Below are 23,974 nucleotides of genomic sequence, written 5' to 3' on the forward strand. Positions count from 1 at the left end.
ACTGAGAGAGAGAGGCTGGGGTGAGAGAGAGACTGGAGAGAGAGAGGCTGGGGTGCTGGAGACTGAGAGAGAGAGGCTGGGTGCTGGGGTGAGAGAGAGAGGCTGGGTGCTGGGGTGAGAGAGAGAGGCTGGGTGCTGGGGTGAGAGAGAGAGAGGCTGGGTGCTGGGGTGAGAGAGAGAGGCTGGGTGCTGGGGTGAGAGAGAGAGGCTGGGTGCTGGGGTGAGATAGAGAGGCTGAGAGAGAGAGACTGGGTGCTGGGGGGGCGAGAGAGAGGCTGGGTGCTGGGGTGAGAGAGAGGCTGGGAGAGAGAGGCTGAGTGCTGGGGTGAGAGAGAGACTGAGAGAGAGAGGCTGGGTGCTGGGGTGAGAGAGAGAGGCTGGGTGCTGGGGTGAGAGAGACTGGAGAGAGAGGCTGGGTGCTGGGGTGAGAGAGAGAGGCTGGGTGCTGGGGTGAGAGAGAGAGGCTGGGTGCTGGGATGAGAGAGAGAGGCTGGGGTGAGAGAGAGAGGCTGGGTGCTGGGGTGAGAGAGAGAGGCTGGGTGCTGGGGTGAGCGAGAGAGGCTGGGTGCTGGGGTGAGCGAGAGAGGCTGGGTGCTGGGGTGAGAGAGAGGCTGGGTGCTGGGGTGAGAGAGAGAGGCTGGGTGCTGGGGTGAGAGAGAGAGGCTGGGTGCTGGGGTGAGAGAGAGAGGCTGGGTGCTGGGGTGAGAGAGAGAGGCTGGGTGCTGGGGTGAGAGAGAGGCTGGGTGCTGGGGTGAGAGAGAGGCTGGGTGCTGGGGTGAGAGAGAGAGGCTGGGTGCTGGGGTGAGAGAGAGTGGAGAGAGAGAGGCTGGGTGCTGGGGGGTGAGAGAGAGAGGCTGGGTGCTGGGGCGAGAGAGACTGGGTGCTGGGGTGAGAGAGAGACTGGAGAGAGAGAGGCTGGGTGCTGGGGTGAGAGAGAGACTGGAGGGAGGGAGACTGTGCTGGAGCGAGAGAGAGACTGGAGAGAGAGAGACTGGGTGCTGGGGTGAGAGAGAGACTGGAGAGAGAGAGGCTGGGTGCTGGGGTGAGAGAGAGAGGCTGGGTGCTGGGGTGAGAGAGAGAGGCTGGGTGCTGGGGTGAGAGAGACTGGGTGCTGGGGTGAGAGAGAGACTGGGTGCTGGGGTGAGAGAGAGACTGGAGAGAGAGAGGCTGGGTGCTGGGGTGAGAGAGGGAGGGAGACTGGGTGCTGGGGCGAGAGAGGGAGGGAGGGAGACTGGGTGCTGGGGTGAGAGAGGGAGGGAGGGAGACTGGGTGCTGGGGGGAGAGGGAGAGAGAGGGAGGGAGGGAGGGAGACTGGGTGCTGGGGCGAGAGAGAGACTAGAGGGAGGGAGACTGGGTGCTGGGGCGAGAGAGAGACTAGAGGGAGGGAGACTGGGTGCTGGGGCGAGAGAGAGACTAGAGGGAGGGAGACTGGGTGCTGGGGGCGAGAGAGAGACTAGAGGGAGGGAGACTGGGTGCTGGGGCGAGAGAGAGACTAGAGGGAGGGAGACTGGGTGCTGGGGCGAGAGAGAGAGACTGGGTGCTGGGGTGAGAGAGAGAGACTGGGTGCTGGGGCGAGAGAGAGACTAGAGGGAGGGAGACTGGGTGCTGGGGCGAGAGAGAGACTGGGTGCTAGAGGGAGGGAGACTGGGTGCTGGGGCGAGAGAGAGACTAGAGGGAGGGAGACTGGGTGCTGGGGCGAGAGAGAGACTAGAGGGAGGGAGACTGGGTGCTGGGGCGAGAGAGAGACTAGAGGGAGGGAGACTGGGTGCTGGGGCGAGAGAGAGACTAGAGGGAGGGAGACTGGGTGCTGGGGCGAGAGAGAGACTAGAGGGAGGGAGACTGGGTGCTGGGGCGAGAGAGAGAGACTGGGTGCTGGGGTGAGAGAGAGAGACTGGGTGCTGGGGCGAGAGAGAGACTAGAGGGAGGGAGACTGGGTGCTGGGGCGAGAGAGAGAGACTGGGTGCTGGGGCGAGAGAGAGAGGCTGGGTGCTGGGGTGAGAGAGAGAGAGGCTGGGTGCTGGGGGAGAGAGAGAGGCTGGGTGCTGGGGAGAGAGTGGTGGGTTCTGGGTAGAGGACTAGAGAACTGTGGGTGCCCATGAGTGGAAAGAATCAACACAGCCACTGCAAAGTAATCAATCAAAATTGACAGCGCCTTTAACATAGACTTTAATGGTATTGTGTTGAGCAAAATGTGCAGTGTGGCTTCGTTTCCCTCTAAAACTCACTAAAGCTCTAATTCATTTGTTTTTCCATTTGTGTTTTAACACGTTTTCTCAACGTTTTCACGACTAAGAAAGAAAGTGTTGTTGATGTGTGTTCAGTGTCACCAATGAAACAATGAGTTGTTCCTTGTCTGTCACTGGGCTCTTGTTCACAGTTGATAAGAGTTAGGATATTACACAATGCACTATTGTCCTCAAACTCCACTCTGGACCTCAACGCCAGTTCCACTGTATGTTTCCATTGTTCCCCTCTAATCAGGGACTGATGTAGACCTGGGACACCAGGTGGGTGTGTAATTAATTATCAGGTAGGACAGAAAAGCCAGCAGGCTCCGGACCTCATAGGGTCAGAGTTGAATACTGCTCTATTGAATACTTGGAGTATGTTAATGTACAGTGCATAAATAGAAGCTGTTTGTCTTGGAAAAGAGTGTTTGGACATAGTTCCCCACAGCCCATGTCTCCATCTAGCTGAGAGAGAGGACATAGTTCCCCACAGCCCATGTCTCCATCTAGCTGAGAGAGAGGACATAGTTCCCCACAGCCCATGTCTCCATCTAGCTGAGAGAGAGGACATAGTTCCCCACAGCCCATGTCTCCATCTAGCTGAGAGAGAGGACATAGTTCCCCACAGCCCATGTCTCCATCTAGCTGAGAGAGGACATAGTTCCCCACAGCCCATGTCTCCATCTAGCTGAGAGAGAGGACATAGTTCCCCACAGCCCATGTCTCCATCTAGCTGAGAGAGAGGACATAGTTCCCCACAGCCCATGTCTCCATCTAGCTGAGAGAGAGGACATAGTTCCCCACAGCCCATGTCTCCATCTAGCTGAGAGAGAGGACATAGTTCCCCACAGCCCATGTCTCCATCTAGCTGAGAGAGAGGACATAGTTCCCCACAGCCCATGTCTCCATCTAGCTGAGAGAGAGGACATAGTTCCCCACAGCCCATGTCTCCATCTAGCTGAGAGAGAGGACATAGTTCCCCACAGCCCATGTCTCCATCTAGCTGAGAGAGAGGACATAGTTCCCCACAGCCCATGTCTCCATCTAGCTGAGAGAGAGGACATAGTTCCCCACAGCCCATGTCTCCATCTAGCTGAGAGAGAGGACATAGTTCCCCACAGCCCATGTCTCCATCTAGCTGAGAGAGAGGACATAGTTCCCCACAGCCCATGTCTCCATCTAGCTGAGAGAGAGGACATAGTTCCCCACAGCCCATGTCTCCATCTAGCTGAGAGAGAGGACATAGTTCCCCACAGCCCATGTCTTCATCTAGCTGAGAGAGAGGACATAGTTCCCCACAGCCCATGTCTCCATCTAGCTGAGAGAGAGGACATAGTTCCCCACAGCCCATGTCTTCATCTAGCTGAGAGAGAGGACATAGTTCCCCACAGCCCATGTCTCCATCTAGCTGAGAGAGAGGACATAGTTCCCCACAGCCCATGTCTCCATCTAGCTGAGAGAGAGGACATAGTTCCCCACAGCCCATGTCTCCATCTAGCTGAGAGAGAGGACATAGTTCCCCACAGCCCATGTCTCCATCTAGCTGAGAGAGAGGACATAGTTCCCCACAGCCCATGTCTCCATCTAGCTGAGAGAGAGGACATAGTTCCCCACAGCCCATGTCTCCATCTAGCTGAGAGAGAGGACATAGTTCCCCACAGCCCATGTCTCCATCTAGCTGAGAGAGAGGACATAGTTCCCCACAGCCCATGTCTCCATCTAGCTGAGAGAGAGGACATAGTTCCCCACAGCCCATGTCTCCATCTAGCTGAGAGAGAGGACATAGTTCCCCACAGCCCATGTCTCCATCTAGCTGAGAGAGAGGACATAGTTCCCCACAGCCCATGTCTCCATCTAGCTGAGAGAGAGGACATAGTTCCCCACAGCCCATGTCTCCATCTAGCTGAGAGAGAGGACATAGTTCCCCACAGCCCATGTCTCCATCTAGCTGAGAGAGAGGACATAGTTCCCCACAGCCCATGTCTCCATCTAGCTGAGAGAGAGGACATAGTTCCCCACAGCCCATGTCTCCATCTAGCTGAGAGAGAGGACATAGTTCCCCACAGCCCATGTCTCCATCTAGCTGAGAGAGAGGACATAGTTCCCCACAGCCCATGTCTCCATCTAGCTGAGAGAGGACATAGTTCCCCACAGCCCATGTCTCCATCTAGCTGAGAGAGAGGACATAGTTCCCCACAGCCCATGTCTCCATCTAGCTGAGAGAGAGGACATAGTTCCCCACAGCCCATGTCTCCATCTAGCTGAGAGAGAGAGGACATAGTTCCCCACAGCCCATGTCTCCATCTAGTACAGGTGTTACTTCACGTCTCCATCTAGCTGCGTTTGTGTAACTGAAACGGAGCATAACTACAATTGTCTGTCACTAGTCCTCCACATCTCCAGCCAAGCAGCAACCCATTTATAAACAGAGCCTGAAAAAAAAACAGATTTTCCTAATTCCCCTCTCTCTCTCCCGGTCTCCAGAGCCACATCTCAATCATTTTTCTGCACAGCTAATTTCAGATTCACCCTCATTTCGCCTTTTTAAACGATTCCTTTTCAGCACCATTTGTAAATGGCCCTGTGATGTGTTCTAAAATTTAGTCAATTACTGTTTCAGCCGGCAAGACTCCAGGGATCCGGAACATACACGGCCTGAAGGTACCATCTCAATAATTGTTTCAGGAGAAAAGTTGGGGCGAAATGGATTGGTAACGCTGTGTTCCACTTATTGAAATGTGAATTGAAGTCAAGGTTCTCTTTCGTACACACACACACACACACACCCCTCTCTCCGCTTTGTATTTATATATGTAGATGTGTGGCTGTAGTCCTTTCTTTTTTTTCTCCATATCTCTCTCTATCTCTCTATCTCTCTATCTCTCATTCTCATCTCTCTCATTCTCATCTCTCTCATTCTCTCTCTCTCTTCTCTCATTCTCTCATTCTCTCTCTTCTCTCATTCTCTCTTTCTCCTCATTCTCTCATTCTCTCTCTTCTCTCATTCTCTCTTCTCATTCTCTCTCTCCCTCTCATTCTCTATTCTACTCTCCCTCTCATTCTCTCTTTCTCTCTCTTCTCTCATTCTCTCTCTCTCCTCTCTCCCTTCATTCTCTATTCTACTCTCTCTCTCATTCTCTTTTTCTCCTCTCTCTCATTCTCTCCTCTCTCTTTCTCTCTCTCGCTCTCTCTCCTTATTCAGCTCCCAGTACTCATTTGGTTACTCTGTGATGGGCGGCTAAGAGCAGGGTATTATATTCTAAGCTGCCCCCCAATGCATCATGGTCCCCTCAATTTTCACACATCTGATTGGATGTTGAAGATGAGCAGGGTAAGACCTAGTAAGTCAAGCAGCACCACGGAGGAAAGGCTTTTCACCCGACCATGAAATAGTCATTACCCAGAAACCCCCATTCAGAAACACCCCGGACTCTCCATCTTCATGTTCTGCTCATATGTTAGCTATTGAAACCCTTCTGCTAATTACAATGTCTTAAATGGGTTAACCAAGCTGACAACCGTGTCTCTAGGTCATTCATAAATCCATGTTCCATTGTAATAAGACTACATTGCGTTGTGTTTTCATCGTAGGGCCGGGCTTCCCTTGAAATGCTGAAATCGCTGTACCTGTATTTTATTTAACATTTACGTCAAGGCTTCCTGTTGACAATGTTTTGATGGGGAATCTCTTTAAACGTGGAATCTTTGTTTCTCCATAGATGATGTTGAAACTCTTTGATCATGTTTCATCTCAAATGAATTGGCAATGAGGAACAAGACACTGTACATTTAAATGAGGTCTTCTGTGGGCACTAATTAAAGGGAGAATCACTGCCTTGGTGGACCATACAAGGTGACCTGTGGACCCCAATTAAACAAGTTATTTTTAGAACGACCGCCCCGTTTCCCTCTGGTTTCTGTTGAATCCGGGTGTGCTGGGTCTTCGGTGTAAAACTCCACCATACCCGTGCAGAGCTGGACAGAAGTACATTTCCTAGAGAGATGGTACTTTTCCTCCTAATGTGAGTCTTTCAATCAGTTTTTTCATCGATGCTCCTCCCATTCTCCCATAGTCTATCTCTCTCTCCCTGTCTCTCTCTCCTCTCTCTCTCCCTGTCTCCCTCGTTCTCTCTCCTCTCTCTCTCCCTGTCTCTCTCTCCGGTCTCTCCCTGTCTCCCTCGTTCTCTCTCCTCTCTCTACCCCTGTCTCTCTCTCCGCTCTCTCCCTGTCTCCTCGTTCTCTCTCCTCTCTCTGCTCTCTCCCTGTCTCTCTCTCCGCTCTCTCTGTCTCCCTGTCTCTCTCTCCGCTCTCTCCCTGTCTCTCTCCGCTCTCTCCCTGTCTCCTTCGTTCTCTCTCCTATCGCTCTCTCCCTCTCTCTCTCCGCTCTCTCCCTGTCTCCCTCGTTCTCTCTCCTATCGCTCTCTCCCGGTCTCTCTCTCCGCTCTCTCCCTGTCTCCCTCCTTCTCGCTCCTATCGCTCTCTCCCTGTCTGTCTCTCCGCTCTCTCCCTGTCTCCCTCACTCTCTCTCCTCTATCTCTCTCTCCCTGTCTCCCTCATTCTCTCTCCCTGTCTCCCTCATTCTCTCTCCCTGTCTCTCTCTCCGCTCTCTCCCTGTCTCTCTCTCCGCTCTCTCCCTGTCTCCCTCATTCTCTCTCCTCTATCTCTCTCTCCCTGTCTCTCTCTCCCTGTCTCCCTCGTTCTCTCTCTCCTCTATCGCTCTCTCCCTGTCTCACTCGTTCCTTCGCTCTCTCCCTGTCTCTCTCTCCGCTCTGTCCCTGTCTCCCTCATTCTCTCTCCGCTCTCTCCCTGTCTCCCTCGTTCTCTCTCCTCTCTCTCTCTCTGTCTCTCCCTCGTTCTCTCTCCTCTATCGCTCTCTCCCCGTCTCTCTCTCCGCTCTCTCCTTGTCTCCCTCACTCTCTCTCCTCTATCGCTCTCTCCCTGTCTCCCTCATTCTCTCTCCGCTCTCTCCCTGTCTCCCTCGTTTCTCTCTCCTATCGCTCTCTCCCTATCGCTCTCTCCGCTCTCTCCCTGTCTCCCTCATTCTCTCTCCTCTATCGCTCTCTCCCTGTCTCCCTCATTCTCTCCCTGTCTCTCTCTCCGATCTCTCCCTGTCTCCCTCGTTCTCTCTCCTCTCTCTCTCCCTGTCTCTCTCTCCCTGTCTCCCTCGTTCTCTCTCCTCTATCGCTCTCTCCCTGTCTCCCTCATTCTCTCTCCTCTATCGCTCTCTCCCTGTCTCCCTCATTCTCTCTCCTCTATCTCTCTCTCCCTGTCTCCCTCGTTCTCTCTCCTCTATCTCTCTCCGTCTCCCTCGTTCTCTCTCCTCTATCTCTCTCTCCCTGTCTCCCTCGTTCTCTCTCCTCTATCTCTCTCTCCCTGTCTCCCTCGTTCTCTCTCCTCTGTCTCTCTCTCCCTGTCTCCCTCGTTCCCTCTCCTCTGTCTCTCTCTCCCTGTCTCCCTCGTTCCCTCTCCTCTATCTCTCTCTCCCTGTCTCCCTCGTTCCCTCTCCTCTATCTCTCTCTCCCTGTCTCCCTCGTTCCCTCTCCTCTATCTCTCTCTCCCTGTCTCCCTCGTTCCCTCTCCTCTATCTCTCTCTCCCTGTCTCCCTCGTTCCCTCTCCTCTATCTCTCTCTCCCTGTCTCCCTCGTTCCCTCTCCTCTATCTCTCTCTCCCTGTCTCCCTCGTTCCCTCTCCTCTATCTCTCTCTCCCTGTCTCCCTCGTTCCCTCTCCTCTATCGCTCTCTCCCTGTCTCTCCCTCCGCTCACTCCCTGTCTCCCTCATTCTCTCTCCTCTATCTCTCTCTCCCTGTCTCCCTCGTTCCCTCTCCTCTATCTCTCTCTCCCTGTCTCCCTCGTTCCCTCTCCTCTATCTCTCTCTCCCTGTCGTCTCTCTCGTTCCCTCTCCTCTATCTCTCTCTCCGTCTCCCTCGTTCCCTCTCCTCTCTCTCCCTGTCTCCCTCGTTCACTCTCCTCTATCGCTCTCTCCCTGTCTCACTCTCCGCTCTCTCCCTGTCTCTCTCTCCTCTCTCTCCCTGTCTCCCTGTCTCACTCTCCGCTCTCTCCCTGTCTCTCTCTCCTCTCTCTCCCTCTCTCCCTGTCTCACTCTCCGCTCTCTCCCTGTCTCTCTCTCCGCTCTCTCCCTGTCTCCCTCATTCTCTCTCCCTGTCTCCCTCATTCTCTCTCCCTGTCTCCCTCATTCTCTCTCCCTGTCTCTCTCTCCGCTCTCTCCCTGTCTCCCTCATTCTCTCTCCCTGTCTCCCTCATTCTCTCTCCCTGTCTCCCTCATTCTCTCTCCGCTCTCTCCCTGTCTCCCTCATTCTCTCTCCGCTCTCTCCCTGTCTCCCTCATTCTCTCTCCGTCTCCCTCATTCTCTCTCCGCTCTCTCCGTCTCCCTCATTCTCTCTCCTCTATCGCTCACTCCCTGTCTCCCTCATTCTCTCTCCTCTATCTCTCTCTCCCTGTCTCCCTCATTCTCTCCTCTATCTCTCTCTCCCTGTCTCCCTCGTTCCCTCTCCTCTATCTCTCTCTCCCTGTCTCCTCGTTCTCTCTCCTCTATCTCCATCTCCCTCGTTCTCTCTCCTCTATCTCCCTGTCTCCCTCGTTCTCTCTCCTCTATCTCCCTGTCTCCCTCGTTCCCTCTCCTCTATCTCCCTGTCTCCCTCGTTCTCTCTCCTCTATCTTCCTGTCTCCCTCGTTCCCTCTCCTCTATCTCCCTGTCTCCCTCGTTCTCTCTCTATCTTCCTGTCTCCCTCGTTCTCTCTCCTCTATCTCCCTTTCTCCCTCGTTCTCTCTCCTCTATCTCTCTCTCTCCCTGTCTCCCTCATTCTCTCTCCTCTATCTCTCTCTCTCTCCCTGTCTCCCTTGTTCTCTCTCCTCTATCTCTCTCCCTGTCTCCCTCGTTCTCTGTCCTGTCTCCCTCGTTCTCTGTCCTGTCTCCCTCGTTCTCTGTCCTGTCTCCCTCTCGTTCTCTCTCCTGCCTCCCTTGTTCTCTCTCCTGTCTTCCTGGTTCTCTCTCCTCTCTCTCTCCCTCGTTCTCTCTCTCTCCCTCGTTCTCTCTCCTCTCTCTCTCCCTCGTTCTCTCTCCTCTCTCTCTCCCTCGTTTCCCTCGTTTTCTCTCCTCTATCTCCCTCATTCTCTCTCCTCTGTCTCCCTCGTTCTCTGTCCTGTCTCCCTCGTTCTCTCTCCTGCCTCCCTTGTTCTCTCTCCTGTCTTCCTGGTTCTCTCTCCTCTATCTCTCTCTCTCTCCCTCTCCCTAGTTTTCTCTCCTGTCTCCCTTGTTCCCTCTCTGTCTCTCTCTGTCTCCCTCATTCTCTATTTTTCTGTCTTCCTCGTTCTCTATCTTTCTCTCTTATACTCTCTCTCTCCTGCTCTCTCCCTCTCTCTCAAGCTACTCCTCCCCTCTCTCTCTTTCTCTCTAACAAAAGTCAATTAACCCTCAGTTTGAACTAAGAGAAAAAGAGAGCAAGAGAGAGAGATTGTGTTGTGTTGAGTCAGTCAATGGGTTCATTAGAAGGCCTGTGTGCTTGCTGCCTGCCTGGCTGGCTGTTGGCCTTGCCAACTTATTGTCTCTGTCTCTTTTTGGCTGCAGGTGAACACAAGGCCCAATGACTGCTCCCCTGCCGCCATCGGCTCTATGCCCAACAATAGGTGAGGAGTCTGGAGGGTTAAGGCCCAACTGCCTGGGAGTGGATGGAGGAGGCATGGATGGGGGAATGTATGGAAATGCCGATGGGTGAATGAGTGTGTTGGTGGATGGATAGATGGGTGAATGAGTGCGTTGGTGGATGGATAGATGGGTGAATGAGTGTGTTGGTGGATGAGTGTGTTGGTGGATGGATAGATGGGTGAATGAGTGTGTTGATGGATGGGTGAATGAGTGTGTTGGTGGATGGGTGAATGAGTGCGTTGGTGGATGGATAGATGGGTCAATGAGTGCGTTGGTGGATGGATAGATGGGTCAATGAGTGCGTTGGTGGATGGATAGATGAGTGTGTTGGTGGATGGATAGATGGGTGAATGAGTGTTTGGTGGATGGATAGATGGGTGAATGAGTGTGTTGGTGGATGGATAGATGGGTGAATGAGTGCGTTGGTGGATGGATAGATGGGTGAATGAGTGCGTTGGTGGATGGATAGATGGGTGAATGAGTGCGTTGGTGGATGGATAGATGGGTGAATGAGTGCGTTGGTGGATGGATAGATGGGTGAATGAGTGCGTTGGTGGATGGATAGATGAATGAGTGTGTTGGTGGATGGATAGATGGGTGAATGAGTGTGTTGGTGGATGGATAGATGGGTGAATGAGTGCGTTGGTGGATGGATAGATGGGTGAATGAGTGTGTTGGTGGATGGGTGAATGAGTGTGTTGGTGGATGGATGGATAGATGGGTGAATGAGTGCGTTGGTGGATGGATAGATGGATAGATGGGTGAATGAGTGTGTTGGTGGATGGATAGATGGGTGAATGAGTGTTTGGTGGATGGATAGATGGGTGAATGAGTGTGTTGGTGGATGGATAGATGGGTGAATGAGTGCGTTGGTGGATGGATAGATGGGTGAATGAGTGCGTTGGTGGATGGATAGATGGGTGAATGAGTGTGTTGGTGGATGGATAGATGGGTGAATGAGTGTTTGGTGGATGGATAGATGGGTGAATGAGTGCGTTGGTGGATGGATAGATGGGTGAATGAGTGCATTGGTGGATGGATAGATGGGTGAATGAGTGCGTTGGTGGATGGATAGATGGGTGAATGAGTACGTTGGTGGATGGATAGATGGGTGAATGAGTGCGTTGGTGGATGGATAGATGGGTGAATGAGTGCGTTGGTGGATGGATAGATGGGTGAATGAGTGCGTTGGTGGATGGATAGATGGGTGAATGAGTGCGTTGGTGGATGGATAGATGGGTGAATGAGTGCGTTGGTGGATGGATAGATGGGTGAATGAGTGCGTTGGTGGATGGATAGATGGGTGAATGAGTGCGTTGGTGGATGGATAGATGGGTGAATGAGTGCGTTGGTGGATGGATAGATGGGTGAATGAGTGCGTTGGTGGATGGATAGATGGGTGAATGAGTGTTTGGTGGATGGATAGATGGGTGAATGAGTGTTTGGTGGATGGATAGATGAGTGAATGAGTGTTTGGTGGATGGATAGATGGGTGAATGAGTGTTTGGTGGATGGATAGATGGGTGAATGAGTGTTTGGTGGATGGATATATGATTGTGCTTCTCAGATAGACAGTGTTTTTGAATATCTTGCTATCTATGTACAGGAGCAGTCAAGTTTGGACAGAACTATTCATTCAAAGGTTTTTCTTTATTTTTACAATTTTCTACATTGTAGAATAATAGTGAAGACATCAACACTATGAAATAACACATATGGAATCATGTGTTAAACATTCTTCAAAGTAGCCTCCCTTTGCCTTTCTCTTTGCTTATTTGAGCTGTTCTTGCCATACTATGGACTTGGTCTTTTACCAAATAGGGTTACCTTCTGTACACCACCTAACTTGTCACAACACAACTGATTGGCTCAAATGCATTGAGGAGGAGGAAAGAAATTCCACAAATGAACTTAACAAGGCACACCTGTTAATTGAAATGCATTCCAGGTGACTACCTCATGAAGCTGGTTGAGAGAATGCCAAAAATGTGCAAAGATGTAATTTTTGCACATTTTTGGCATTCTCTCAACCAGCTTCATGAGGTAGTCACCTGGAATGCATTTCAATTAACAGGTGTGCCTTAAATTCATTTGTGGAATTTCTTTCCTCCTTAATGCATTTGAGCCAATCAGTTGTGTTGTGACAAGTTAGGGGTGGTGTACAGAAGGTAGCCAAGTCCATATTAGCAAGAACAGCTCAAATAGGCAAAGAGAAACGAGAGTCCGTCATTACTTTTAGACATGAAGGTCAGTCAATCTGGAAAATTTCAAGAACTTTGAACGTTTCTTCAATTGCAGTCGCAAAAATTATCAAGTGCTATGATGAAACTGGCTCTGATGAGGACCGCCACAGGAAAGCAAGACCCAGAGTATAAGTTCATTAGACTTACCAGCCTCGGAAATTGCAGCCCAAATAAATGCTTCACTGAGTTTAAGTAACAGACACATCTCCACATCAACTGTTCAGAGGAGACTGCGTGAATCAGGCCTCCATGGTCGAATTACTGCAAAGAAACCACTACTAAAGGACACCAATAAGAAGAGACTTGCTTGGGCCAAGAAACACGAGCAATTTTTTACCTTTATTTTACTAGGTAAGTCAGTTAAGAACAAATTCTTATTTTCAATGACGGCCTAGGAACAGTGGGTTAACTGCATGTTCAAGGGCAGAACGACAGATTTGTACCTTGTCAGCTCGGGGGTTTGAACTTGCAACCTTCCGGTTATTAGTCCAACGCTCTAACCACTAGGCTACGCTGGACATTAGACTGGTGGAAATCTGTCCTTTGGTCTGATGAGTCCAAATTTTGAGATTTTTGTTTCCAACAGCCGTGTCTTTGTGAGATGCAGAGTAGGTTAACGGATGATCTCCGCATGTGTGTGTTACGCACGCCTCTATGAAGAGGGAACGCAACACCCTGCTACAACTAAACTCTCTGTGAAGCGAAAAAGGTATGGACTGTAGGTGCGAGTAAAAATGACAACAAGCAGAATGTGGTACCGTTTACAAGGACTTTATTCCTTTACACGGTAATATGGGGAAAAGGGGCTGGACGGAACCAAAGCAAAGAACGTAAATCTCAAAGCCCCCCCTCCTATCTTACCTGCCTACCCACTACTTACCTAATTTAGCACCACCTGGTGCCCTAACCAAAATACAAGGGGTGGTCCGCCCAGGTCTTACCTAGTGTGCCTAGACAGCGAATATGCTACGGGTATATGTATGCCCGTGGGCCTCTTGCCTAAGCACTCCCTAGGTGCCTTCCCCTTCCCCCCTGGGAACAAATGAAACAGAATATTAAACAATTTCACAAACTAACTAAGAAACAAAGGACATCAAATAAGTTCTATCTGAGCAACAAACTCACAAAACATACCAACTCTCAGCAATGAACTCCCAGCAAAATCAACCTCTAGCAAAATCTCTCTCTAGCAAAATCTCTACAATGACCTCCCAGCAAATCTCTCTAGCAAATCTACCTCCAGCAAAATCCTCTACAAAAAAGAAAAGATCTCCCTCCTGAACAGAACACTGGCTTTTATATAGCGTCAGAAGGAATGGGTAATTGGAGACAGCTGTGTCTTGACGAGGGGGCGGGGTCAGCTCTCCAATTAGCCCTGGAGTCGACCAATCAGCTGCTTGAGGGATTTCAGGAAGCCATTTCCTGAAATAAACACATGCAAATACACAAACTACAACACATAATCTGGGGAACGTAACAGTGTGGTTCCCACTGTGAAGCATGGAGGAGGAGGTGTGATGGTGTGGATGTTCTTTTGCTGGTGGTACTGTCATTGATTCATTTAGATTTCAAGTCACACTTAACCAGCATGGCTACCACAGCATTCTGCAGCAATAAGCCATACCATCTGGTTTGTGCTTAGTGGGACTATCATTTGTTTTTCAGCAGGACAATGACCCAACACACCTCCAGGCTGTGTAATGGCTATTTGACCAAGAAGGAGAGTGATGGAGTGCTGCATCAGATGACCTGGCCTCCACAATCACCCGACCTCAACCCAATTGAGATGGTTTGAGATGAGTTGGACTGCAGAGTGAAGGAAAAGCAGCCAACAAGTGCTCAGCATATGTGGGAATTCATTCGAGACTGTTGGAGAAGCATTCCAGATGAAGCTGGTTGAGAGAATGCCAAGAGTGTGCAAAGCTGTCGTCAAGGCAAAGGGTGGCTACTTTGACAAACACTTTTTTGGTTACTGCATGATTCCATATGTGATATTTAATAGTTTGGACGTCTTCACTGTTATTCTACAATGTAGAAAGAAAAGAAAAAGCTAAGAATGAGCAGGTGTGTCCAGACTTTTGAATGGTACTGTAGACTATAGTGTAGACATCACACCTTTGCTCTGTAGTCTGTGTCTTTTGACTGAACCCAGATGTTGTCATTTTTCAGTCCCAGTCTAAAGAAGTCCTCCGCAGAGCTAAAGAAGATTTTGACTAATGGACAGGTATTGTATTTCTCCCCCTTCTGAACTAACACACACGTGTCCCCAATGGCTGTCCTCAGGGCCTTGGCCTGCATCCTGTTAGTCCCTGTCCTCAGGGCCTTGGTCTGCACCCTGTTAGTCCGTGTCCTCAGGACCTTGGTCTGCACCCTGTTAGTCCCTGTCCTCAGGGCCTTGGCCTGCATCCTGTTAGTCCCTGTCCTCAGGGCCTTGGTCTGCACCCTGTTAGTCCCTGTCCTCAGGACCTTGGTCTGCACCCTGTTAGTCCCTGTCCTCAGGGCCTTGGCCTGCACCCTGTTAGTCCCTGTCCTCAGGGCCTTGGCCTGCACCCTGTTAGTCCCTGTCCTCAGGGCCTTGGCCTGCACCCTGTTAGTCCCTGTCCTCAGGGCCTTGGCCTGCACCCTGTTAGATCCTTTTATAGAAGACACATCATGTCCCTGTCCTCAGGGCCTTGGCCTGACCCTGTTAGATCCTGTTATAGAAGACACATCATGTCCCTGTTAGTGAGTGTTGTCCTGTTATAGAAGACACATCATGTCCCTGTTAGTGAGTGTTGTCCTGTTATAGAAGACACATCATGTCCCTGTTAGTGAGTCTGGTCCTATTATAGAAGACACATCATGTCCCTGTTAGTGAGTGTTGTCCTGTTATAGAAGACACATCATGTCCCTGTTAGTGAGTCTGGTCCTATTATAGAAGACACATCATGTCCCTGTTAGTGAGTGTTGTCCTGTTATAGAAGACACATCATGTCCCTGTTAGTGAGTGTTGTCCTGTTATAGAAGACACATCATGTCCCTGTTAGTGAGTGTTGTCCTGTTATAGAAGACACATCATGTCCCTGCTACTGAGTGGCCGGTCATTGATTTCCTCTGAAAGCTGCTGCCCACTTCCTGTTTCACCGCCTGCCCCGGTCGACATCTTTATCCTGACCTACTGGATAGATATTCATTGTCTTAGCTGAGCGCTGTTGCCTAGGACACACTCACACACGTAAGGCCAGGCAAAGTGTGTCAAGCAGACAATTAAGCCCAGCCACTTCCTCGATGTCACCTGTAACACATTGGTCTAATGGAGCCATACTCCCCTCTCCCTCTCTCTCTCCCTCTCTCCCTCTCTCCCTCTGTCTCTGACACCTGACAAGTATCTCCCCCTCCTGCTCTCTCAGTCTCTGACACCTGACAAGTATCTCCCCCTCCTGCTCTCTCTGTCTCTGACACCTGACAAGTATCTCCCCCTCCTGCTCTCTCTGTCTCTGACACCTGACAAGTATCTACCCCCTCCTGCTCTCTCTCCCTCTCTGTCTCTGACACCTGACAAGTATCTCCCCCTCCTGCTCTCTCCCTCTCTGTCTCTGACACCTGACAAGTATCTCCCCCTCCTGCTCTCTCCCTCTCTGTCTCTGACACCTGATAAGTATCTCCCCCCTCCTGCTCTCTCTGTCTCTGACACCTGACAAGTATCTCCCCCTCCTGCTCTCTCTCCCTCTCTGTCTCTGACACCTGACAAGTATCTCCCCCCTCCTGCTCTCTCCCTCTCTGTCTCTGACACCTGATAAGTATCTCCCCCTCCTGCTCTCTCCCTATCTGTCTCTGACACCTGACAAGTATCTCCCCCTCCTGCTCTCTCCCTCTGTCTCTGACACCTGACAAGTATCTCCCCCTCCTGCTCTCTCTGTCTCTGTCTCTGACACCTGACAAGTATCTCCCCCCTCCTGCTCTCTCTGTCTCTGACACCTGACAAGTATCTCCCCCTCCTGCTCCTCTCTCTCTCTCTCTGTCTCTGACACCTGACAAGTATCTCCTCCCTCCTGCGATCTCCCTCTCTGACACCTGACAAGTATCTCCCCCTCCTGCTCTCTCTGTCTCTGACACCTGACAAGTATCTCCCCCTCCTGCTCTCTCTGACACCTGACAAGTATCCCCCTCCTGCTCTCTCTGTCTCTCTCTCTCTCTCTCTCTGACACCTGACAAGTATCCCCCTCCTGCTCTCTCTCTCTCTCTCTGACACCTGACAAGTATCCCCCTCCTGCTCTCTCTCTCTCTCTCTCTCTCTCTCGGTCTCTCTGACACCTGACAAGTGTCTCACCCCCTCCCATGTAACCCAATCAATGGGGCTGAATTGGAGTAGGTGGTGGTGGTGCTGGGTCATTTTAACCCCCAGTGTAGCCCCTTTCCCCCTGGCCAAAATGAACCTTGACAGCAGGCCATTGACTTGATATCATGCTGGTCTCAGCAGCACAAACAAGCATCTGCCCACACAATCAGGCTATTGACAAGCCTGCTAGCCAGGACCAGCCCCTACCCCATCCACCCAAACAGATGTCTCTATCTAATACAGGTTATGAGATATAAATATTTATCTGATAGCTGTCATGGGGTTTAAATGGGAAGGGTGTTGGAGATTGGGGGTTGTTGTAGGTATTGATGAAGTGACAAGGGTCACGCAAGCCGAGGACATGTCTTTATTAGGCTATAGAACTGAGCCCGTGTCCTCACTCACAACAGAGCTGGTAAACTGGGATGGCTCGGGGTTGTTTCAGTGTGTTTTGTCCTGAAGCAGAGCAGAATGTGTGTATAAGGTTGATTAAGTAATAAGCTGGTGGAAACGGACCATTTTATGCGTATGAATTACCAGGCTCTTCATTAAAACACTCACGACAGGTGTGATGGAGAAAGATAATTGTCTGTAAGATTTCAGAAATGTCAACAAAACTAAATGCGTTGGACAAGAGCGGATCATTTTAGTGAAATAGATTCTGCTTCATATTTTGGTGGAGATGCTCCTGTATTGCTAGAACAACATCATGTTGTGGTCCTTTCCCGCTTACGACCCTGGAAAAGCAGGAAGTGTTTATTTGACTACAGGTGAAATAAGTTATGATGAACTTCTCAAGGTGGTGAATGTGCGGTGATGAGCTCGATGCTAATTTCCAGGAAATAGGCCTATCTGGGATATTCATTTCCAGGAAATAGGCCTATCTGGGATATTCATTTCCAGGAAATAGGCCTATCTGGGATATTCATTTCCAGGAAATAGGCCTATCCGGGATATTATTTGTAGGCTATGCTGGTGACATCATGGTGCTTGGCTGCCATTTGAAAAATAAAAATGATATTTTGTCTCATCATGAAGCTTATCCACTTTATCTGCCAAGTGACCATGTGCCAAGACCAGATCACTATCTGCCAAGTGAGAATGTGCCAAGACCAGATCACTCTATCTGCCAAGTGAGAATGTGCCAAGACCAGATCACTCTATCTGCCAAGTGACCATGTGCCAAGACCAGATCACTTTATCTGCCAAGTGACCATGTGCCAAGACCAGATCACTCTATCTGCCAAGTGACCATGTGCCAAGACCAGATCACTCTATCTGCCAAGTGACCATGTGCCAAGACCAGATCACTTTATCTGCCAAGTAGGAATATGCCAAGACCAGATCACTTTATCTGCCAAGTGACCATGTGCCAAGACCAGATCACTCTATCTGCCAAGTAGGAATATGCCAAGACCAGATCGGACGAGTTTGCTCTTTATCTAAAAACGTTTGTAGCAAAACCATCAGTAGAGTTTAAGAGGAGATGGGAGCACATTGAACTGCTGTGTTTCATCTGAAGACGTGTTTTTAGAAGCACTACGTCATTACAAACGTTTATATTCACAACAAGTCAGTTTGATGGAAACACCTCTGTCAGTGAAATGTCTTTTTGTGTGAATATTAGAATAGTGGCTGGATGGACACCTGGCTGTGATACTTTTATTCCGTGCAGTATACTCTTTTTTTTTTTTTGGTTAGTAAATGCAGTGTGTGTGTGTGTGTGTTGTAACACACACCCCCTACCCTCCTCCCATCAGTCTGACAGAAGGAAACTTTTCCCCAGCCTCCCCTCCGTGTCACACGGGGCCATGTTATATTACCCCGTTCTGACACCTTTTATCAACACAGGACTGGAACGACGACAGCAAACAAATCATCATTAAACTCTCCATCACTCCTCCCCCACCCGCCCCCCTACACACCATTGTCCTTTTAGAAATTGGACAGCAAATGTTGTATTGATCTCACTCTCTCTTTCCCCTCTCTCTCTCTTTCCCTCTCTCTCTCTTTCCCTCTCGCTCTCTTTCCCTTTACATCTCTCTCTCTCCACTCTCTCTCTCTCCCTCTCTCTCTCCCTCTCTCTCTCCCCTCTCTCTCTCTCCACTCTCTCTCTCTCCCCTCTCTCTCTCTCCCCTCCCTCTCTCCCTCTGAACTTGGGATGACCTGAATGCCTGTTTCCTTGTTTATGGCCTCCAGTAACATTCCTCTCTCTCTCTCGCTCTCCCTCGCTCTCCTTCGCTCTCCCCCTCCCTCTCTCCCTCTCCCTCTCTCTCTCTCTCTCGCTCTCCCTCGCTCTCCTTCGCTCTCCCCCTCCCTCTCTCTCTCTCTCCTTCTCTCTCCCTCTCCCTCGCTCCCTCCCTCTCTCTCTCCTCTCTCTCCTCCTCCTCCCTCCCCCCCCTTTCTAAATCTCCATTGACATCTCTATCTTCTATCTCCTATCCTATTAGTATTGATCTCTGTTTGTGCCTCTATAGATCAATGGCCAAGACATACAATACCAGGAGCAGCTTGGCCATGGAAACGGAGGGACCGTGTACAAGTAGGTGCCTGTCTGTACTTTACTGTCGGCCTTCGTGCCAACACTGGTAGGTATAACAATAAGAATGGTGTTGAGAGAAGAGACGTGGTGGGAGTATGGGCTTCTCAGTGAAGGGTAGAGAGAAGAGACGTGGTGGGAGTATGGGCTTCTCAGTGAAGGGTAGAGAGAAGAGACGTGGTGGGAGTATGGGCTTCTCAGTGAAGGGTAGAGAGAAGAGACGTGGTGGGAGTATGGGCTTCTCAGTGAAGGGTAGAACCTGGCCTTTAACAACATGATTTGGGTTACTACTTGACTTCATTAAAGTGTCACTCACCCCCTCACATATACAACCCATGTTACAATCCAGACTTTTACAACTACAAATTTTCTTTCTTTTTCTCTCCCTATTTCTCTGTTCTCCTTTTCTCACCATATCTATCGATCTCTCTTTTTCTCTCTCTCTTTCTCTCTGTCTGTGTCTCTCTCTCTTTCTCTCTGTCTGTGTCTCTCTCTCTCTGTCTGTTTCTGTCTGTCTGGATCTCTCTCTGTCTGTGTCTCTCCTCTCTTTCTCTCTGTCTGTGTCTCTCTCTCTCTGTCTGTTTCTGTCTGTCTGGATCTCTCTCTGTCTGTTAATCTCTGGTGTCCCTCTGAAATCCATCAGGCTGGTTAGTGTCTGGGGCGCGAGTGGCGATTCAATTTATTTATGTATTTTCTTTACGATGTGAAGGTTGCCAAACGTATGTGGTATTGATCTGGTATGAGAGTGATTGTCCCACTGGACCATACAGCATGTTACCTGGAGAGAAGACTCTCCTCCCAAATCACCTGACTGATGTGTTGTCAACACACACACACACACACACAGAGAGTCACTGGGGCATTTGGTTCGTCACATTCAAATCTTTCCCCCCCTTATAACTTTCCTTCTCTTCTCTGTCCTCCTCTCCTCCTCCTCCTCCTCCTCCTCCCTTCATCTCCTCCTCCCTTCATCTCCTCCTTCTCTTCTCTGTCCTCCTCCTCCCTTCATCTCCTCCTCCTCGTCTCTGTCCTCCACTTCTATTCTCTGTCCTCCTCCTCCCTTCATCTCCTCCTTCTCTTCTCTGTCCTCCACTTCTATTCTCTGTCCTCCTCCTCCTTCATCTCCTCCTCCCTTCATCTCCTCCTTCTCTTCTCTGTCCTCCTCCTCCCTTCATCTCCTCCTTCTCTTCTCTGTCCTCCTCCTCCCTTCATCTCCTCCTCCTCGTCTCTGTCCTCCACTTCTATTCTCTGTCCTCCTCCTCCCTTCATCTCCTCCTCGTCTTCTCTGTCCTCCTCCTCCCTTCATCTCCTCCTCGTCTTCTCTGTCCTCCTCCCTTCATCTCCTCCTCGTCTTCTCTGTCGTCCTCCTCCCTTCATCTCCTCCTCGTCTTTTCTGTCCTCCTCCCTTCATCTCCTCCTCCTCTTCTCTGTCCTCCTCCCTTCATCTCCTCCTCGTCTTCTCTGTCCTCCTCCCTTCATCTCCTCCTCGTCTTCTCTGTCGTCCTCCTCCCTTCATCTCCTCCTCGTCTTTTCTGTCCTCCTCCCTTCATCTCCTCCTCCTCTTCTCTGTCCTCCTCCCTTCATCTCCTCCTCGTCTTCTCTGTCCTCCTCCCTTCATCTCCTCCTCGTCTTCTCTGTCCTCCTCCTCCCTTCATCTCCTCCTCGTCTTCTCTGTCCTCCTCCTCCCTTCACCTCCTCCTTCTCTTCTCTGTCTTCCTCTGTCCTCCTCTCCTCCTTCTCTTCTCCGTCCTCCTCTTCTCTGTCCTCCTCTCCTCCTCCTCTTCTCTGTCCTCCTCTTCTCTGTCCTCCTGTTATTGAACTGTTTTATTGAGATAGTGATATTGATCACTTCTCTAACCTTGACTTGACGGAGAGAGAGGCTGTGCTTCTGTCGTCTCTGTCAGAGCTCCTCGTAAATTTCATCCGGAGCAAATCCTGTTTATTTCTTTAACAGTCTTGTTCAGGCTTTTTCCTGTTGTTTTCTTCACGTTTCTTTGGCCGTTTTATTGTGGTGAGGTTGTTTCATTAACTATCTCTTATAGTTGAGGGAGAAAGCGACTGGCTATTCGCTCGGCTTGGGAAATTGTTCCGCTGGGCTGAGGAAAGCCAATATTGCAAACCTCCGACAACTTCTCAGTCAATTGAGCTCAGCAGAAAATCCATCCGGTTCTGTGGCAGATTGTTTTTCTGGTCGGGAGAGAAACTGCTGATCTCATTGTTTTCTCCGTCTGTCCAATTGTTCATGTTAGTTTTGGTTTTGTTATGTTTTCTGTTAGTATTTTTGTCAACATGCAAACAAGGCAGCACCTCAAATATTGTACTCGGGCTGTACATTAAACCTGACTGTTTATATAGATGGAGTTGGCTCCTATCAGGCTGTACATTTTACCTGACTGTTTATATAGATGGAGTTGGTTCCTATCAGGCTGTACATTTTACCTGACTGTTTATATAGATGGAGTTGGCTCCTATCAGGCTGTACATTAAACCTGACTGTTTATATAGATGGAGTTGGCTCCTATCAGGCTGTACATTTTACCTGACTGTTTATATAGATGGAGTTGGTTCCTATCAGGCTGTACATTAAACCTGACTGTTTATATAGATGGAGTTGGTTCCTATCAGGCTGTACATTAAACCTGACTGTTTATATAGATGGAGTTGGTTCCTATCAGGCTGTACATTAAACCTGACTGTTTATATAGATGGAGTTGGCTCCTATCAGGCTGTACATTTTACCTGACTGTTTATATAGATGGAGTTGGCTCCTATCAGGCTGTACATTTTACCTGACTGTTTATATAGATGGAGTTGGTTCCTATCAGGCTGTACATTTTACCTGACTGTTTATATAGATGGAGTTGGTTCCTATCAGGCTGTACATTTTACCTGACTGTTTATATAGATGGAGTTGGCTCCTATCAGGCTGTACATTTTACCTGACTGTTTATATAGATGGAGTTGGCTCCTATCAGGCTGTACATTTTACCTGACTGTTTATATAGATGGAGTTGGTTCCTATCAGGCTGTACATTTTACCTGACTGTTTATATAGATGGAGTTGGCTCCTATCAGGCTGTACATTTTACCTGACTGTTTATATAGATGGAGTTGGCTCCTATCAGGCTGTACATTTTACCTGACTGTTTATATAGATGGAGTTGGTTCCTATCAGGCTGTACATTTTACCTGACTGTTTATATAGATGGAGTTGGCTCCTATCAGGCTGTACATTTTACCTGACTGTTTATATAGATGGAGTTGGTTCCTATCAGGCTGTACATTTTACCTGACTGTTTATATAGATGGAGTTGGCTCCTATCAGGCTGTACATTTTACCTGACTGTTTATATAGATGGAGTTGGTTCCTATCAGGCTGTACATTTTACCTACACATGAACCTCACTGTTTATATAGATGGAGTTGGCTCCTATCAGGCTGTACATTTTACCTGACTGTTTATATAGATGGAGTTGGCTCCTATCAGGCTGTACATTTTACCTGACTGTTTATATAGATGGAGTTGGCTCCTATCAGGCTGTACATTTTACCTGACTGTTTATATAGATGGAGTTGGTTCCTATCAGGCTGTACATTTTACCTGACTGTTTATATAGATGGAGTTGGTTCCTATCAGGCTGTACATTAAACCTGACTGTTTATATAGATGGAGTTGGCTCCTATCAGGCTGTACATTTTACCTGACTATTTATATAGATGGAGTTGGTTCCTATCAGTCTGTACATGTCTAATATATACAGTAGCCTTACACCAAACAGTGATGTTCGGTAGCTCAGCCACAGATGAACCTGGTCGAAGGCTGACACATCCTCAGCAACAGTTAGACGTTGTCTGCCAACTTTAACCCACACTGTGTAATGATCACCTCACACACTAGACTACATTTTACACCTGACCTCCAGGGTATTACTTGGCATCTAAATCACTTGATTGGCTGAAGTACAGTAGGCTTAGTTCCTGACTTGTCTAGTTGTTGTGCCTATAGGAATCACTCTGGCATCTCTCTCTGCCCTCTGGTGTCATTGTCACATTATCACCACTGACCAAGACACACACACACACACACACACACACACACACGTACAGGCTTGGTGTCTCTCCTCTTCTCACAGGGTTTAGGGTTTAGTAACCTGTCTGTCAGTCAGACATTGTGTTTTGGTGCACAACCAGACTTACTGACTGCTACAGATGAAGGATCTTAATTTGAGCCAGTTTGCTACAGCAGGAAAATAATCCAACTGCAAATATGAACTATTATGTAGATTGTAATGTATCAACATTGTTCCAGGGGGTTGCTACATTTTTTCGTAAAGGAAAAAAGTCAAAAATTTCAAAGTGGAAAAAAAAAAAAAAAAAAAAAAATCAAAGTGAAAATTACAAACTTCAGAAGCCTTTTTAAACCCTCAAAATACAATACAGGTTTTAAATATGCTGCACTGCAGAAAATTTGTCCTGCAACAGGCTGATCAAATGAAGAGCCTACATCTGTAGATGCTGAGGTTTCATTGTCTTGTCTGTCAGTGTGTTTGTTTTCTTCCATTCACACTGTGTCTGTTGATCCTGCATCTCCTCTCTGTCCATCTGTCTGTCTGGCCGTCTGTCTGTCTGGCCGTCTGTCTGTCTGGCCGTCTGTCTGTCTGGCCGTCTGTCTGTCTGGTCGTCTGTCTGTCTGGTCGTCTGTCTGTCTGGCCGTCTGTCTGTCTGTCCATCTGTCTGTCTGGTCGTCTGTCTGTCCATCTGTCTGTCTGGTCGTCTGTCTGTCTGGCCGTCTCTGTCTGTCTGGTCGTCTGTCTGTCTGGCCGTCTCTGTCTGTCTGGCCGTCTCTGTCTGTCTGGCCGTCTCTGTCTGTCCTGCCGTCTGTCTGTCTGTCTGTCTGGCCGTCTGTCCGGCCGTCTGTCTGTCCTGCCGTCTGTCTGTCTGTCTGTCTGTCTGGCCGTCTGTCTGTCTGGTCGTCTGTCTGTC

The 23,974-nt window shown here is 49.4% G+C and overlaps 1 protein-coding gene across 1 annotated transcript in view; it reads left to right on the forward strand.

Moving 5' to 3' along the window:
• Window positions 1-23,974, forward strand: part of LOC121843558 (dual specificity mitogen-activated protein kinase kinase 5-like) — a gene marked incomplete at its 3' end in the record, with an annotated part of 53,483 nt that overhangs the window by 18,540 nt on the left and 10,969 nt on the right. Inside the window, 4 exon segments of the mRNA XM_042313269.1 lie at window positions 4,849-4,889; window positions 9,814-9,872; window positions 14,304-14,358; window positions 18,930-18,994. Of these exon segments, the coding sequence (XP_042169203.1) occupies window positions 4,849-4,889; window positions 9,814-9,872; window positions 14,304-14,358; window positions 18,930-18,994 (220 nt within the window).

The sequence above is a fragment of the Oncorhynchus tshawytscha genome, unplaced genomic scaffold (assembly GCF_018296145.1).
Source record: "Oncorhynchus tshawytscha isolate Ot180627B unplaced genomic scaffold, Otsh_v2.0 Un_contig_7457_pilon_pilon, whole genome shotgun sequence".
Classification (NCBI taxonomy): domain Eukaryota; kingdom Metazoa; phylum Chordata; class Actinopteri; order Salmoniformes; family Salmonidae; genus Oncorhynchus; species Oncorhynchus tshawytscha.